Source organism: Anolis carolinensis, chromosome X (genome assembly GCF_035594765.1).
Source record: "Anolis carolinensis isolate JA03-04 chromosome X, rAnoCar3.1.pri, whole genome shotgun sequence".
NCBI classification, from domain to species: Eukaryota; Metazoa; Chordata; class Lepidosauria; order Squamata; family Dactyloidae; genus Anolis; species Anolis carolinensis.
Genome location: NC_085847.1, coordinates 9,361,958 through 9,379,077, shown reverse-complemented (window position 1 = coordinate 9,379,077; position 17,120 = coordinate 9,361,958). Strand labels below are relative to the sequence as shown.

At 40.3% G+C, this 17,120-nt stretch overlaps 1 protein-coding gene across 2 annotated transcripts in view; it reads right to left on the bottom strand.

The window, feature by feature from the left end:
• dnah10 (dynein axonemal heavy chain 10) overlaps positions 1-17,120 on the bottom strand; it is a 41,338-nt gene that overhangs the window by 23,898 nt on the left and 320 nt on the right. For both annotated transcript variants that reach the window (XM_008113677.3, XM_062958673.1), the window contains exons 2-36: positions 15,663-15,749; positions 15,339-15,487; positions 14,679-14,787; positions 14,265-14,380; positions 13,920-14,121; positions 13,382-13,539; positions 12,915-13,145; positions 12,490-12,680; positions 12,046-12,244; positions 11,624-11,818; positions 11,192-11,362; positions 10,810-10,986; positions 10,369-10,545; positions 10,060-10,229; positions 9,666-9,817; positions 8,860-9,024; positions 7,846-8,053; positions 7,603-7,759; positions 6,498-6,974; positions 6,035-6,193; positions 5,683-5,799; positions 5,497-5,599; positions 4,958-5,136; positions 4,577-4,788; positions 3,969-4,125; positions 3,638-3,871; positions 3,266-3,388; positions 2,883-3,116; positions 2,542-2,765; positions 2,079-2,348; positions 1,343-1,526; positions 1,088-1,222; positions 762-914; positions 430-618; positions 105-251 (exon numbers count right to left, since the gene is read on the bottom strand). In XM_008113677.3, coding sequence (XP_008111884.1) covers positions 105-251; positions 430-618; positions 762-914; positions 1,088-1,222; positions 1,343-1,526; positions 2,079-2,348; positions 2,542-2,765; positions 2,883-3,116; positions 3,266-3,388; positions 3,638-3,871; positions 3,969-4,125; positions 4,577-4,788; positions 4,958-5,136; positions 5,497-5,599; positions 5,683-5,799; positions 6,035-6,193; positions 6,498-6,974; positions 7,603-7,759; positions 7,846-8,053; positions 8,860-9,024; positions 9,666-9,817; positions 10,060-10,229; positions 10,369-10,545; positions 10,810-10,986; positions 11,192-11,362; positions 11,624-11,818; positions 12,046-12,244; positions 12,490-12,680; positions 12,915-13,145; positions 13,382-13,539; positions 13,920-14,121; positions 14,265-14,380; positions 14,679-14,787; positions 15,339-15,487; positions 15,663-15,749 — 6,311 coding nt within the window. The remainder of the gene's footprint in view (positions 1-104; positions 252-429; positions 619-761; positions 915-1,087; positions 1,223-1,342; positions 1,527-2,078; positions 2,349-2,541; positions 2,766-2,882; positions 3,117-3,265; positions 3,389-3,637; positions 3,872-3,968; positions 4,126-4,576; positions 4,789-4,957; positions 5,137-5,496; positions 5,600-5,682; positions 5,800-6,034; positions 6,194-6,497; positions 6,975-7,602; positions 7,760-7,845; positions 8,054-8,859; positions 9,025-9,665; positions 9,818-10,059; positions 10,230-10,368; positions 10,546-10,809; positions 10,987-11,191; positions 11,363-11,623; positions 11,819-12,045; positions 12,245-12,489; positions 12,681-12,914; positions 13,146-13,381; positions 13,540-13,919; positions 14,122-14,264; positions 14,381-14,678; positions 14,788-15,338; positions 15,488-15,662; positions 15,750-17,120) is intronic.

Here is a 17,120-nt window from a genome sequence, read left to right as displayed (position 1 = left end):
TGCCACTAACCAGAGGACTCACCAAGCAAATCCTGACGTCTAATTGGGATGTAAAAATGGGTAAACAAACCAGAAACCTCCCCCAGCACAGTCATGAGGATCACCTCATTGAGATCTGCTGAGCCTCTCTTCAGTTCTCCAGCCATCACCAGGACTGACTTCAAAGCTCGAAGTCCAAAATCATAGTGATGTTGCTTAGAAAGCTGTTCTCTTGCCAGTTTGTATAGCACTGTCATCTTTTTGGCCAATGTCTGGAGGACAAAAAGGGGTATAAGTACACACACATTTTGTTTTCTTTTAAAAGCCCCACACTCTCCCACTTTCACTCATGCTTATTCACATCTACGAACACGGGTCTCACAAAACACATCTCATGCACATCAACCACAAACTGTATATGAATATAGTTTTGTGAATGCATTGGTCTACCTTTGCCAGAAGAAACCCTTCAGAAAACAGCATGATTTCACAGATTTGCTGGAGGTCTGGCACAATTACAACTACAGGTCTGAAAAGAGCTTTTACAGACTCGGGGAGCTCAGTACGGCCTGCGTAGCCAGGATTCATGGTGATGAAAATTCCCATTCGAGGATCCAGAGAAATTTCTTGCCCTTCAAACTGAAACAAAAAACCCAAAGTAAAGATCCAATGTTTGCATAACTAAAGACAAGAAGCCTCCTGCTGGATCCCACTGCCCCAACTCAGATGTGCCGAGACAGTTACACATCTAACCCTTTCTGTACAATTATTCTGTCCTTTACCTGAAATGTCTTCAGTTGGTTTATCAGAGCATTTCGAATAGTCTGAATCTGTGAGGAGATAACTGAAAGAACAGAAGCATCGATCCGATTGAATTCATCAAAGCAACCCCAGGCTCCACACTGAGCAAGGCCAGAGAAAATTTTGCCAACTGCCTAGAAGCAAAAAAAGGACAAAGCACTGATATGAATATTACTTCCATACCATTTTATAGTAATATTCTGTACCCAGAGCCCAAGTTTGCAATACTATGTCTACGGATGCAAAAAGGAGATTTTAACTATTAAAGAGAGAGTGCAGCAGCAGAACACCAAGTTGATATTCCTACCTTGAAGTCCATGCCTTCTCCGCAGTTGGTGACTACACAAAGCAAGCCCAATGCTTTGGCAAGATCCTTGGTTGTCTCAGTCTTTCCTGTTCCTGCTGGGCCTGCCGGAGCTCCTCCTAAATACATGGATAAGGCCTTTGTGGGGGAAAGAAGACAGAAAAGTGAGGCTGGAAAGGAGAGATTTTATGCTGCATAAATATATTCCATTTTTTCAAGGGATCTGAAGCCAGCAGAAAATGAATTTTTCCAGTTCACCTGTGTGAGTGTTAGATATATCCGGTCTGTGAGCGGCGTGATGACCAGCCGACCATTTAAACCCATGTATTCATAACCATAAGAAAAGGTGCCAGTGCATTGTCGCACGTTAAGTTCATCGGGCTCTCGGTCCCAATAAAAGCGCAGTTGGCTCTCCCACTCAAATTCTCGGGCTTCCATTATGCTGGAAAGAGGAAGGGAAAGGAAGGGAAGCATTACAGACACCCACATAGCTCTTATTATAATTACTCTTATTATAATAATTATTTCATTTCTATCCCACACAATCACAAGTACTGATAGTAAGTAAGTAACTTTATTTTTCTATCCCGCCACCGAGTAACAATATAATAAAATAAGATGGACCCCAACGAGTAAAAATATAATAAAATAAAATGGACCACCAATTTGATGGAGGGGGATAGCATGGAGGGGCCATTTAAACTAAAGTGCAATAGTATGGTTATAAAGTGCTTCGAGGCAAGAGCACAAAGATGCCAATATTCTTGTGTTAAAATTGAGGTATCTAGGACTATGACAACACCTATTACAACAATTATATTTATCTGTCCAGCTTCTAGAAATGTAGGAATGATACAGTCTTCCCAATGATGTCGAATTGCAACTCCCAGGATTCCTCCCCATTCGCAATGCTGTCTAGGAGTCCTGGAACTTGTATTCAGCAACATCTGGAAGGCTACACGATTCTAATCCCTGTTGTGGAGCCTTCAGTTACCTGTCTCTGACAAACGTATCCACTATATCCCTTGCGTGGACGTCAATGATGAGAACAGTGTTGTATTTCTTCCTGTCATTTTTACTAAGGGGCTTGGTGATCCGTGTTACGACTGAGTCGATTTGCTGGTGCATCTTTGTGGCATAGTTTTTCATGGCCTGTTTTTCTCCCATTTTCACTTTCCGAAAAACATCTTCCACCTCCCAGGTCCACCAGACCTGATTGGCCGCCAGCACCATCATGCCTTGGTACATCAACATCCAGTCAACTCTAAGGCAAAAGCAAAATTCCAGGGATGGAACAGCACTATATATGAGGTCTACAATCTATATAGCACCTGCTGGCTTTTGACACTGCCATCACTTTCAGGGCAGACAGCGGGAGAGCAAAAGCAAAGCCTGAAGTGCTGATGTGAATGTATCAACTTACTTTTAACCTGATGTGCTGGATTTGATCATCTTACCTGCTCCTGTCCTCACAGTACCGAAAGATGGCTTCTTTTGTAATAAGTCTGTTGGTTCTCCTCATTTCCACAAGCACAGACGTCATCCAGTTCTCCACTCGGCCATCAGCTACAACCGATTTCCGGAACTCCATCACTTCACCTTCAGCTGAGATCATAGCAGTGGCTATCTTTGTACCGCCTTCCTCATCATGAAATCTTAGAGAGGCGATGTTGTCATACATCTGAAATATGACAAGAGGGGAGGTGATAAAGCTGCATCGCCATTGTGAAATTCCACTACAGCAGAGAGGCAGAACTCAAAGGCTTTGAACTGGTGCTGGGGTCGTTCATCCATCTACCTTGATCATGTGTTCCTGGACACAGAGTGGGTCACTGCTGCCCAAAATGCTGAGGAGCTCATCATCTGATATGAAGAAGAATCTGGGGAAAGCGTTTCTCTTGGAATCCAGATAATCATTCAAGCTTTTCTGGCACTTTTCTAAGCCAATGCTCACATTCTGTAGGTCCGAAAGACGATTTGGAGCTTCACAGCACCTCTTTATCACAGGCTCTTTGACTGTTTCTCCCATTATCTGCAGATGACAAGACGTACCAATACTAAGTCCCGTGTGTTACAACATTAAGAGGTGTGTAAAAATATGCATGTATGAGTATGCATTAAAACCATGTGTGCAATTAATATTATTTGCTTCAATGAGCCTTTAAACGTGTGTCTACTTGCCCTTTTGAATATCCTATCAATGTTGTCGAATTTTTTAGCTTCATCAGGCAACTGAGAACGTATGTCTCCACCAATGAAGATGCTTTCTAGGTACATCCATTTTCGTTGAACTATCATCCAGACCTGGGGAAGTCAAACATTTGTAAAAAATGTTTTGAACTGTTTATTTTTTAATATTGTTAATATTTAATTCTATTTTAATGTTTGCATATTTTTAGGTTTTGAACTGTACTGTGTTGGTTTTACTGAAAGCCGCTTTGAGTTTCTTTTTTTAAACTAATAATAATAAGGAGCAAATATACAACCTATCAACAGGAAACTATACATGGCTACAAAACCACTCACAAAATGGTTTGCCTTTTCGTTACCTACCTCAATCACTTCTCCAATTAAGGAGAGTGTTTTTTCCCAACTGTGCACTGTTGTCAGGAAAGGACCGACAAAGCGGCTTCCAGAGATACTTTGGAGATTGACAGCATTGTCATCCAAGATTTGAATGATGTCATCTACCGCTCCCAAAATGAAGCCCCGTTCCTGGGTGCCTTTGAAGTACCTTTGCACGGTAAATTTCATATTCTCCCAGGTATCTACAATTTCCTTCACTCCCTGCAAGAAATTTTTTTTTAAATGTTCACAAACTCGTAAGCTCAAATTATTGCCAGAAGGGCCTCAGGAGCAGAGGAGTTGCATAAGGGAAATATACCTTTTCGATGCTGAGCTCTTTGACAGCACAACCAACAATCTCATTGATAACATCAGTGTGTCTGTGCAGCTCCATGGCAAACATGTTCTCCAGAGTGAATGTTTCGGTTGCCATATCGAAAGATGTACCTGTTCGATTCATCAGTTCTTTCCAGTGCCTGAAAGAAGTTGGCAGATTTGGCAGATAAGGTGATTTAGTTCAACTTTCATTTTCAGGGTGGAAAGCTACCTTACCTTGGCATTACCTGGTCCCAAGTCTATATTAGTCAAAGTAATGCAAACAAAAGAGTGGAGACGGTATTAAATTCATAGGAGAGGCAAGTTTTCTAACTGTTAAAAACACCTTCCAAAGTGTAAAGAGTTTCTAAACTGTGGGTTCAGCACCAAGAAAGTCTTGCCCCTTGTATTCACCAATTTAACAATTCTGACAGGCTATTTTAATATTATTATATATACTGGAATGGGCCCAACTTCTAGAACAGCAGATAAGAAAATAGTTGCAGCTTTGGTTATGTGTAGAATGTAGAAGTGATATACAAAATATATCATGTCTAGATGTTTGGCTTCAGAATGCACAGAGAACCAAGAGCAAGTGAATTGGAATCAGACCTCTCTCTTAATGCCTCATTCTTCAAATCCAACAGCAAAGGAATCGAGTCCTTAAAAGATTTCATCTTCACTTCCAGGTGATAAGCCACAGGCATACTTCGAACGTGTTTGGGTAGTTTGCGAAGGGATTTCAGATACCCCTCAATCCCTTCCTGCAGCACTTGCACGTTGAGGTTCACCCACAGTGTCTGAGACCATTCGTCTTTAGCAGTCTAGAACAAGGCGGAAATACCTCTTAGGAAACATCTCCTTTCATCATACCCAGCAGACAACATCACATTTGTCTCAATAAATCTCAATAAATCTGCAAATATTTAGGTTACTTGCCACTGCTAACTTCCAATCCCCAGGACTAAACATCTCTTTTCAAAAAACACTTGCCTGTTGCATCTTATAGATATCATAGATCTGCCTTAGTCCCTTCATCTCCTTCTGGATTTTAATGAGATCGGGATACATGGTGATTGGAAGGTCAAACAGCTTCTCGGCATTTGCCAGCTCTTGCCGATTTTTCTCATGTTTCTCCAGTTCTTTTTCAAAAATCACCATAAGCTCTAACCCTGCAGAGAACAAAAAAAGTATTATTATTATTATCATCATCATCATCATCATCATCATCATCATCATCACCACCACCACCACCACCACCACCACCACCACCACCTTGCTTTTCTCTGTGGATCAAGACGCAAAGCACCTCACAATCTGAAAAACAATACAATTTGAAATCTCCTATTATAGGAGAGGGTTTAAGGCTATAGGCATTATGGCCCCAGTGGCATTTTCCACCAGGCTTTCAATTTTTACTTTTGGGGATTACAACTCCCAGAACCCACAGCTGGGCACAACAGGCCCATAAAAGTAACTTTTCCACATTCCATTTCAAACTGTCTAATGAATACTGGCACATACTCTCTTACCTTTATCAAGATTGTCACCAACAGAACCAGGACCTTCGGTAATAAATCTTTGGTAGAAATCATCAATTTCCTTACTATAATTTGAAATCTGGGTTCTTGTGATCTAGAAAGAAAGTAATCCATATTAAAACTGCTATTTGTTTTCCATATGCATTTTCATTATCATGTGGGTGAAAGTGGCAGTACCTCAGTAAAGGTCTTTTTGATACTCCCAAGGCTGTGGTCAACTGTGGTTGCATCCGAAAAAAGTGTGTCCCACATCTGCTTTATCTTATCCACCAGCAAACGTTCTTCTTCTGTTGTCTACAGTGGAGAAATTGTATTAAGTTATAGAGAGATATGTCAAAGGATTCTGGTCTTAACAGGGTAGCACCAACAGAAGAAACTCTATCCCTTCATTCTGCTACTGCTTTCAAACAGCACCAAACCCCTAGTCCACTACAATAAGAAAGGAAAAAGAATGTTGGACTATGAATATGTTATCATTCAGACGTACAAACAGTGGAGCTTGGACTGAGTTCAATGAAATCTCACTTACTGGAATGTTGTACATTGCAAGGGTGCGGTATCTTTCCTGAATATCCAAATATTCGAGCTCCACTTCCAGAGACATGTCTTTGATCTCGGCAATGGTGCCCAGGACAAATTTGAGATCTGGCAAGGTATTGGGAGGTGTTGCGAGGTTATGGGATAATCTCTAGGAAGTGAAAAATTTTAAGAAACATCAGGGAGACTTCTGTGGATGGAAATATGAAGTGATCATTTATTGTGATAAATACAAATGTAGATCCCGAGAAACCTGCAGTTGAGAGCCAGCCCTCACCTACTACTTTTTCAAAACAGAACCACTGGGCTCAACATGCCAATGCCATGTAAATATAAGTAGCATCCAGAGTCTTTCTACACACATCTGTTTCCATTCCTTCATCCATCCCATCCCATTGTGTAAATTTAAGTGTGCATTTTATAGACAACTAATGGTCCCTTGAAAAATCTCCTACCTCAACGTTTTCTTGGAGGTTGTAAAGTGTCTCTTTGGCTGATTCATTGAGCAGCTTCCCAAGCGAACTCACCCAGCCTTTGGCATTTTCTTGCAGTGTAATAGCCAAAGGCGCAAGCGCAAGGCGAACACACTTCTCATCTTTAACCATGGGCTGCTGCATCACTTCTACGGCAACCTTTGTGTAGAACTGCAACTTCTCGTCAAAGACGGCACAGGCTGGCTTTTTGGCGGCAAACTTCTCCATGACAATGGCTTTGTCCAGTTTCCACAAAGGGCGATACCGCTTCCAACGGTTTAAGTATTTCGTCAGAGAGCTCAGGATCTTGTGCATGTTCTGAGTAATAAGGATGGCCTGTTCAATGATTAAAGGGTTCTGGGAGATATCGCTAAAAAAGCTAAAGATGACCGTCTCATTATCGGGGGTTTGCTGTGGTGGGCAGTCAATACAGGTGCCGTGCATCCAACGAACAAATTGCTATACGGGAGAAAAAAAGTCATGGATAAGCTTTACAGAAACTCAGATTTGAAAACAATAAGAATGACAAAAGAAGGAGATGCTGTCCTCAAAATCAACTGAAACCCTTAGCCTGCTTCTCTTCCACTTCACCTAGACCACATTTGCCAAATGCAAAGCCCATGGGCCGAATTCAGCCTACCATGTCATTTTATGTGGCCCTCCCGATGCTGGACTCTGACAATGAGTTTGACACTCTTGCCCTAGACTCTTCAAACTTTCTCAGTATGTCACATTCTGTTCTCCTTCCTCCTTGAGATTTTTCTGCATCGATACAGCCACGGAAACCCACTGGGTCATCTTGAGCAAGTGTCACTCTCTCAATCTGAGAGGTAAGTAAGGCAACTCTTGCCAAGAAAACCCTGTCTTTGGATCAACAAAGTCAGAAATGACTCACAAGCACACAACCATTGCACAAAATAATACAAACTGCATCGTCTGCATGGTTTTTTCTCATCTGCAAACCTGTACAAAGTATACCTAGCTGCATCCCTCATGACTGAAAGATAGGTACTACCATCTTATAAGTCAATCATCCCCGTTCCCATTTCTGCCCCAACAGGATCAGAACTGATCCCATAATTCTCACCTTGGTAACATCCACACAATCTCGGATGCAGTGCATACACATTTTTTCAATTTCATTTGCATTTGGCTGGAGGAGGATCTCAGGAGCAGATAAGATGGTTTCTGTTTGAAAAAGTGGAGTATGCCTTGACACTGCTGCATTGAAAGACTGCAGATTCCTGTATGGGGAAAAACTAAATCAGACTGGTCTCCTGGGAGAAATAATTCAGACAGAAGCAGAAAGAATTGATGAGAGTAAACTTACTTCAGGACAAGGTTTGTCAGGCTCTGATAGATTTTCTTTTCCCAATAGGCATAATAATGAACCAGTCTCGGGGCTCTGCCAGTATTTGTATTCGAAACCAGCCCCTCCATTTTTGTCAGCAGGGGACCGATAGAAATGTACTTGCGAGCCATGTGGTCAATATCTCTGGATCTTTCATGCTTAACATATTCAAAGTATTCTTTTACCCCTGTCAAATGCGAGTGTACAAAAAATAAAGAAAATGTAAACTGTTTGAATATAATCTAATAATCTATCTCTCCAGTCTTTAATAGTTCACTCTTTTTTCCCCTTCCATGATTTAGCAATTATTAGTCTTGCCACAACAAATCAATATTGACAAATGTCTTCATCTCCTGTGCTAATATACCTTCTAAATAGTCCTAATAAGCACATTTTGTAAAGGTCCTCCAAGTTTTACCCAATATTTTCTGTGTCAACTGGCATTGTGAAGCCAAAATGGTTTATAGAACTCCAAGAATTCCTTCAAGAACCCCTTTCCTTTAACTATTGCCTCTCAAAGTCCAAGCCTTTGAACTGTATCCATTCATAGACAAATGCTTTTTAAAGAAGCAAATAAGTCCATATAGAAAGGTCCTAACAGACTATTTAACTTCCGAAACATTGCTGAACGAAGTAGCCATCCTCCTGGATATACCATATTCCTACCGAGAAAGTCTGTTAGTTCATTGATTTTCCCTTTCAGAGAAACAGCAGATATTGACCAAACCACAAACCAGTGGTAAACAAGGATCAGGGGACTGACTCATGATTTAAGATAGAGAATTCTGCATCTTCCTGATCAATTTCCAGAGAAAGTAGCTAATACTATTTGCTTATATATATATATATATATATCCAATGCCATACTTAGACACTCTATCCTCCATGAAGGAGAAAAGACTATGAAACAAACTCCAGTGGCAGCTAGACTCTTTTCCACTATACTAAAAGCTTTATGAGATTGGTGACATGATAAACAATGGACATACATACCTGGAAGATAATCTTCATCTGTGGAAGGTGGGCTTTTGAACAGATTGGTTGTCTCTATTATTAAAAGTTTATTGGATATGTCTTCAGCATTCTTGTGGATCTGATGAATAAGGGATTCAAACTTGCCAATGGCCAGTGTACACCGTGCAATGTAATCCGTAATGCCTTTGAAACAAAGGTTGCCCAGGTCACTGTTTTGTCTTTACTCAGTTTTACAGTTTTTCTCTGTGAATGTGTATGTACACACATGCTACATATATTTCAATCCCACCTATCAAGCTCTCAAGGAAGCTCAAAATATTTTAAAAGTTTCTCAAGTCGCTCCTGACACGAAAAAATTACTGTTTTCTTTACAGAAAGGAACAACAAAAGAAGCTGACATAAAGTTCTGCCAAGTTTAAACTGAAAATTTAAACTCCTAAGTTTAAATTTGGCTCCTGAGTTGTGGAACTCACTTCCCGAGGAAATTAGATCGGTTCCCACCCTCATGACATTTAGGAAAGGGGTTAAGGCTTTCCTCTTCAAAGCAGCTTTTAACTGAAGCCAGGCACTTTATGGACACTGAAATATGAGAATTTCAGACTGTTTTATCTTTAATGTTTAAACCATGGACCGTTGTAAGCATTATTGAAGATTACACATGGGTTTTAATTAATGGTTTTAATATTTGTATGTATTTTTTTAATACATGTTGTGAGCCACCTTGAGTCCGCTCTGGGAAAAAGGTGCCATAGAAATCTTTGGAATAAAATAAATAAATAAAATTATTACCTTCAAAACGTATTTTACAAGATAAGCTGTATTACCTAAAGAGTTCCAGTTGAGCCTCTTGTAACCAGATCTGAAAACTCGCCAAAGGTCTTGAACGTGATCTTCCACAAGCTGAGCCTCTGCTTCATTCAGAGTTGATATCAAGTGGTGATAACGATCCAACATATGTCTGAGGTTGTCTGTATTTCTAAAAAGAGAGGCACAAGGAAACTGCTAAGAATAGTCTCATTTAAACATCACCATAATCATCGTTATTACTATTATTACTATTATTATTATTATTATTATTACGAATGACGTATCAAAGACTCAGGACTTTATTGCATAAACTTATCAAATTAAATGGATGGAATAACTTAACCAGGATATGGTCCTCTGCTAATGGCTTCCTTTCATTCTGACAAGAGCAAGTTTACAATCTATCCTTACCTGAGTAATCTGTCCTCCTGTAAGGCCACGTTCCTTGCTATTTCGGGCACAGGAAACCCCAGGTGTTCCATGTACTTTGTTTCATTGATGATCTCTCGAAGCTTGGGAGAAAAGTTGACTGTAAAACGTGTCGTTTTTTCTCCAGTCTCTGTGTCCTCAAAATACGGGCCCTGTATTCAAGGAGATTAACCATTACACCAAGGAGAAAAATGTCTTACCATAAAAGGATACACAATTTATGGACCTGTTTTCAAAAGCATCGCTTCCAGAAAGTACACGGGATGTGTACAAGAAATGCTTTAAAGCTACCTGCTCCAGGGACTCTGGATTTGACTGAATAATAGCTCCAGAAGGATGAACTTTAGCAAGCAGAGTCTTTTTCAACAGGAGGGGAAGTTTTTCTTCTGTTGTCTCTCTCCATAGCTCGTATTTCTGATCTTCATATTCTTTCATCTTCTTTGCCACTTCAAGATATTTTTGTTTCACCTGAAATACACATTTTCAAATTACTGCTCTAAATTTTCAATTGTTTGCTTGCTCATTTGTGGTTCTTGAAAACGCTTGGATCCCTTCTCCCTTTTTTTGTCCAAAGAAGCTGTCAGACAACCTTACAGAAACACTTTTAAAGCAGAAGTGACCAAATTATTCAGCAACTTTCCAGCTCACAACTATATCCCCACTATTCTGATTCACTGAAGTGCTGTCATTCACATATAAGAAAACTCATAGGGAAAAAAAACTCAGACTTACCTCCCTTCCACGTTCAGTACTCAGAAGTTCATCTACTTCTTGGAATCGAATTATGGTATGCTTGATACGGTAGAAAAGGGACCGTGTCCAATAAATTGCCCCTGCCATTGGAGGATGATTCTTGCACAAGGGTGGATTCATTTGCTTATTGACAAAGAGGTTGTTAACTATGGCAAGCTGTGAATGGAAAATAAAATCAATGAGCAATCAGAATGCAGCTGTGAGAGGGACGTGGAATTGGAGACCTCAACAAGCAAAGTGGGACAGCGAATAAGAAGAATCACCAGTCCCACAAGCACCAAAGTAAAACTGTGAGGTGGGATCTTGTTGCATGAATTGCCAAAGGATACTCAAAGGTGAGATGAAAGGAACAGCAAATTACCTCTTTACCATACTGCACCAGAATGTCATTGAATTTCATCATCATCTGCTTATTGATGGTTTCCCGAGAGCGGATGTGCTTGAAGTTTAAGAGCATGTCAAAGGCCGCTTCTGCAGAACGAAGAGTCTTAAAAGACTCATCAATGAAGTTCTTGGCTTCTTTTTCAATATCCTGAAAATTAAGCAAAGTGATTTAAAAGAACAGAACATTGCAAGGATGACATTCCATTTCATGAACAAATAGCATGAATGCAAACCCTAACACAAGAAAAAGTATTGCATTACTGTAGCAAAGACATGCTGTCATTTTCTATCTCTGTACATGGGCAGTGAGCTTATGTGACAATTAAACTTTGCTTATTCTAGGAGGAACATAGGCAAGAACGTTTCACCAGAAGCCAAAGAAATATAAATCAAAAGCTCATTTTCTTACCACAACTTCTAGCCTAAATTCCTCCATTGTGATCTTCCACTGAGTTGCACATCTGATGTTGAAAGGATCAAAAGTCAGAACCTCCATAGGGCTGACAAGGCCATCAACTCTTTGCAAGACTTCATCAATCCGTTTTGGATCCCCCGTGACAGATTTCAATTCAGGACCAAATATGTTGTAAAATTCCTCTATAACCTATTGCGAGAAGAGGTTATTTTAGTGACTATAAATTTGACGCTATGTTGCTGCCTCCATTCACTTATCCAAATGCAAAGCCACAAAAGTAGGCTCCAAATAAAATGCTACATTATAGTCATGAATCCTAATAGAAGTCCTCAATAAGTAGTATTAAAGCAGGCACCGCACCACAGGCTCCAGTGTGGATCAAACTTCACTCTTCAACAATCTAGATATGCTGTTACCTGTAAGACATTATACAGGTCTTGGCAAATTGTAGCCATATAATCTGTTCTTTCAAACAAACGCTTCCTATCGAATTCCCACCGTGCATCTCTTCCCGAAGCTTCAATTTTGGCACGGACGTCAAAATAACACTCCTTCCAAATTTCAAGTGTTTGCTTAGCTTCTTTCATCTTGAGTTTGGCAAGTCGTCTGTCTTCTCTGCAGGTCCACAAAAAGACACAATCAAATTAGATTTAATCCTAACTAAAACTAAGATTAGGGAGAATTTAAAGTAAAGAGGGGAAGAGAGAGGGGCAGGAAGTGGATATGCCCAAGATTGGCTCCTGATTTGCAGGGAGCCAGCATCACATCTGCAATGCAAAAAAAAAAAAATCCCAGGAAGAAGATACATATCGCTAATGTATCTGGATGTAATGTATATTCACGTATTAAACCCTACGTACTTGAATAAAGTTCGTAAATCCACCACTTTAGCGACCCTCGCCGAAATCTCCCAAGCAATCCGCTCCATGAGGGGGATCATCCTTTCATCCTTGTTGTAATGCCGCGAAATAATCCAAACCATCCTTAAGGCATTCAGTAGCGACGGGATCGTATCCAGGACAATGCTGAAGCTCGTTCCGTGTGTTAAATTCTTTGGAAGGGATGGCAAATATGGTAAATCAAGAGAAACATGAAAAAGGAAGGAAAGAAGAAGAGGTTGCGCCTGCCTGGAGGAGACAATGAAAGTCTCCAAGAAACTAGAGTAGCTTTTCAAATAAATATTGTGTTAAAATAAATAAATATTTCTAAGATGCCAGTTGCTCAGAGATCCCGTTCAAGGAAAAACAGACCTTCCCCCCTACCTCTCCCAAGAAGCCACACATACCTTTAGGTGTCGCTGAAGAGTGGAGAGGAACCTCACGTTGTCTACCGCTTCCACTTGGTGCTTGCTTAGTTCATTGACAACTACTTGCAAATTTTCTACAATTCCAGTGTTGGCAATCTCCAGCACCTCCAAGACCCTTCGGACTGCTGGAAATCTGATTTGCTCGGTAAGGGCACTCAAAGTGGCACTTCTCTCACGCCAGAGCTCTATTTCAGCAAGTGGACCATTCCCCTGAGAGTAAGAGGAAATCAGACAAGACACAGAACATTGAAATAGAAGCCGGCCACCATGCCATAATTTCTCAGAAAGCTTGAAGCTTTCTTTTTTCATGAACCCATGTCGACTAGAGGTGATGTGGGGTTTGGTCCAATACATGCAGATGATACTCATTTGGTGACCACTTTTGTAATATTTCTGAAAAATGAGGAATAAGAATGCAACTTGCTCTGATAAAGTTATTAATTCACCTGGGGGACTTTTTTTGCTAGTTCTTCAACCGCTGACGTTATTAATTTAATCCAACCATTTGCAAGGTTTTCCAGCGTTTCAACAATATCCCGATCACTGGCAAGTTCATTCAAATCACCGTCTAAGCATAAGGTGGGCATGTTTAACTTAATTTCCCCTGTTGAATAAAAATGGCATTAGCTTCAATTATATACTGAGCCGCAAGGAGAGGAGGGTAATAAATTTATTACAATAATAATTGTTGTTGTTGTCATTATGATTATATTCACAGGGAGCAACATAGGAAGCATCTGCTCTAGATTTATTATCTTTCCACATTTACTTCATAGCATTATTTAACTCTTTAGCTGCCCAAAGCTTGCCATCCATCCCTTTAACGTTCAATCACAACTCCACGGTTCAAGAAAACCGGAAAGAAATTGCAAATCCACCTTCCTATGGCTACCAGTCTACTATAACCTGTGACACAGACATGTAAGCCCAAATTTGGGCCCTTCATTAAGACGAATTGCAGATAAGAGCCTTTGAAGCACTTACCTTCCATTTGTAGTATGGTTCTCTGAACATGGTTTAGGAATTTCTGCATATTCATTAAGAACTCATTCCTTAGGTTTTGAAGGCTGTCCAGTCCTGATGACCTCAAGATCCTCCCAACAAATGGTAGGCTTGCAGCCAGTGACTTTTCAGCTTCTGGGTCACCCTTTCGATACTGGCTATGGCACATTGCAGGCAGAAAGACCTGAAAAAACAGGACTTGTTTCCACTACCTTCCATTCTGCAGGAAATGGCTAATTTCACTTGCAACTTTTAATACTGTTACAAGCAGCCATTAAAGGCAAAGAATCATACCCAAACATTTTGAAACAAACACAAGCCTCTCACCAATCCCAAGAGCTGCTTGAGCATCACCAAAGTATGACCGTTCAATATGCCGTACTCCAGGACTTCTGGAAGAACGTCGTTTGCTTCTATTAAGTCATTTGGTTCAGTAACAGTTTCTGAACAGTAAAAAGACACGGTGATTTAAGGAGTAGTTCTGATCCACTGCCCTTGATTAAAAATTGAATTATAAATTCATGTTAAATTATATGGTTCACATCTGATCTTTCACCACCACAGAAAACAGAAAAAATATTTTTGAGATACCAGTTGAAGTCTCTTTTTCTAGATTGACAAGAAGGGTATCGCCAAATTTCAAGATGTGGGCATCAAGTCTTTCTCTCATAAGAACCAGGTACCCTTGCCCCCAAACTCCTTATCATCTAAAAGGTTCCAGGATAAATCATCCCAAAATACCTGAAGTGTCTCTGAGAAAAAACACAATGTCGTTCTCCACAAAGTCGTCTGAGAAGTCAGCCATAGCCATGTGATAATACTGATTGTACACCTCCCGTTTGACGATTTTCTGAAATGGATGGCGACAAACTTGAAAAGTTAGAATGACTCAGAGTACAGCTACTCATAGTTATTTTTCCAAACTGTTGTCTCCTGCAGAATGGTATCCACATGGAGTGTTTTCCAAAATTTCCAAAAACCAATCTTTGTTATCACTGACACATGTATTTGGAGTCAGGCTATTCTGATGCCTAATGTAACATAACATCTGTTTAAGAGCTCTAAAATAAGTACAGGATACCCAGGAGCTACCCTACTGTCTTTATTTGAATCCCTGTCTGGGATAACTAGAGGTCCACAAGTTCCCTGCCCTGATTTACAATGAAGAAACAGTAAAATCCCTCCAAACAAAAGCTCTGGAAAATACCATGGCTGGAGACAGAACTGAAACAATGGTTTTTTAATGGGATTAATGAATAAATATACTGCATTTACTCCTTACTCTGCAATTCAGCACATGATTCATATATTAGCATGGCCTCCTCACTTAAATTTTCAAAAGAAACAAAGTCCATATTTCTGGTCCACTTCAAAGTCAACAATGAAGATAAAGAGACTTACTTTACCCATTAAACCTTTTAATTCCTCTGTAGCCGGCGTACGCGCCAAATCAGTTCTGCTTTTCCCAACGGAGCCCGCAGAAGAATGACCAGGCGTAACACGTTTTCCCATGGCATCAGACAGAGTGACTCTGCTTTTCCGACTTTTCTCTTTAAAAAAAAGGTATAGCCAGACTAAATGAAATTAAAGACAAGAAAAGAGTTCAACAAGACTTAAGAAGAGTCGGTTGTTTTTCTGCCTGAGACATCAAAATGTCTTGGGCCAATTCCTAACAGGTCTCCAACTACTAGCAAGGCTATTGCGCATTTCTTTCCTCTTACGTACTTGCACCTGACACGGAAAGGGAAGAAGCTCCATACAGCTTCTCTGAACGACTTTCTGCTTCTCTAAGAGCCTCTTCAAACGATATCTCTGTTTTAGGACAAAAAGAAAATATATGATACAAATATTACAATTAAAATGCAGATATGAAGTTACTTCACAAGGATGTTTCTCCGTTCAAAGCCAGAGAAGTGGAGAATATATATGACAAATCTTTAGGAAAAAAGGAAGGGAGAGTATATATGACAACTATTCATGAAAAAAAGGATAATATAAATGACAAATATTCAGGAAAAAGGGAATGAAGAATATATACGGTATGTCCAGAAAAAAGGGAAAGGAGAATATCCTATCCTATCTGATTTGTCGTCAATCCACTCCTTTGGACCCTTTGCCAAAATATACAATCCTGTGCTTGTCTTTTCCATTTCTGTCCAAATAGCCTAACCATTGGTTTGTCCCATCAAGTACGAGGTCTGCCCGATGGCCATTTGTAGAGAATATGTATGTCAAACGTGTTGTCGGAGTGCCAGTTAACACCTCCCAAACAAAGATTTCCTCCAGGCAGGAAGCAGCCAGGCTGTGAAGCTGAGAGGCTACTCAATGCTAATCTAGCTTGCCAATGGCAGCATTCACACTTGTCTCAAACAGGCAAGAGTTCTTTCTCCCACCCTGGACATTATTCCACAGGGATATAAACCCCACTGCCTCATTTCGAACAGACTTCACAACTTCTGAGGTTGCCTGCCATAGATGCGGGTGAAACATCAGGAGAGAATGCTCCTGCAACATGGCCATACAGCCCAGAAAACCCACAGCAACGCTATATGTCAAATATTCAGGAAAAAGAAAGGAGAGAAAAGAAACGTGGAGGTACAGTAGAGTCTCAATTATCCAACATAAATGGACCGGCAGAACATTGGATAAGCGAAAATGTTGGATAATAAGGAGGGATTAAGGAAACGCCTATTAAACATCAAATTAGGTTATGATTTTACAAATTAAGCACCAAAACATCATGCTTTACAACAAATGGATAGAAAAAGTGAACAAAAGCAGTTCAGCACAAGATAACTTTATGTAATAATTACTGTATTTATGAATTTAGCACCAAAATTTGGCAATTTATTGAAAAATTGACTACAAAAACATTGACTAGTAAAAGGCAAACTGCGTTGGATAATACAGAACCTTGGATAAGCGAGACTCTACTGTATTTTGTATATCTCTCCACAGGTTTATTTTACAGCAAACACTGAGGGAAAAGGAAGGGAGCCAAGCATCCCAACAGTGTGGGCCTGCTTTTGGACTGAGAGGGAGCCAAAGCAATGTACTACCACACTTGGCTCCCTTGGGTGTTTTGGACTTCATCTCCCAGAATTCCTGGCTGCTGTCTGAACTGTGGAGGCTTCTGGGAGTTGAAGTCCTTTGGGAAAGGAGGTGAGTCTGTGAGGGTGGGTG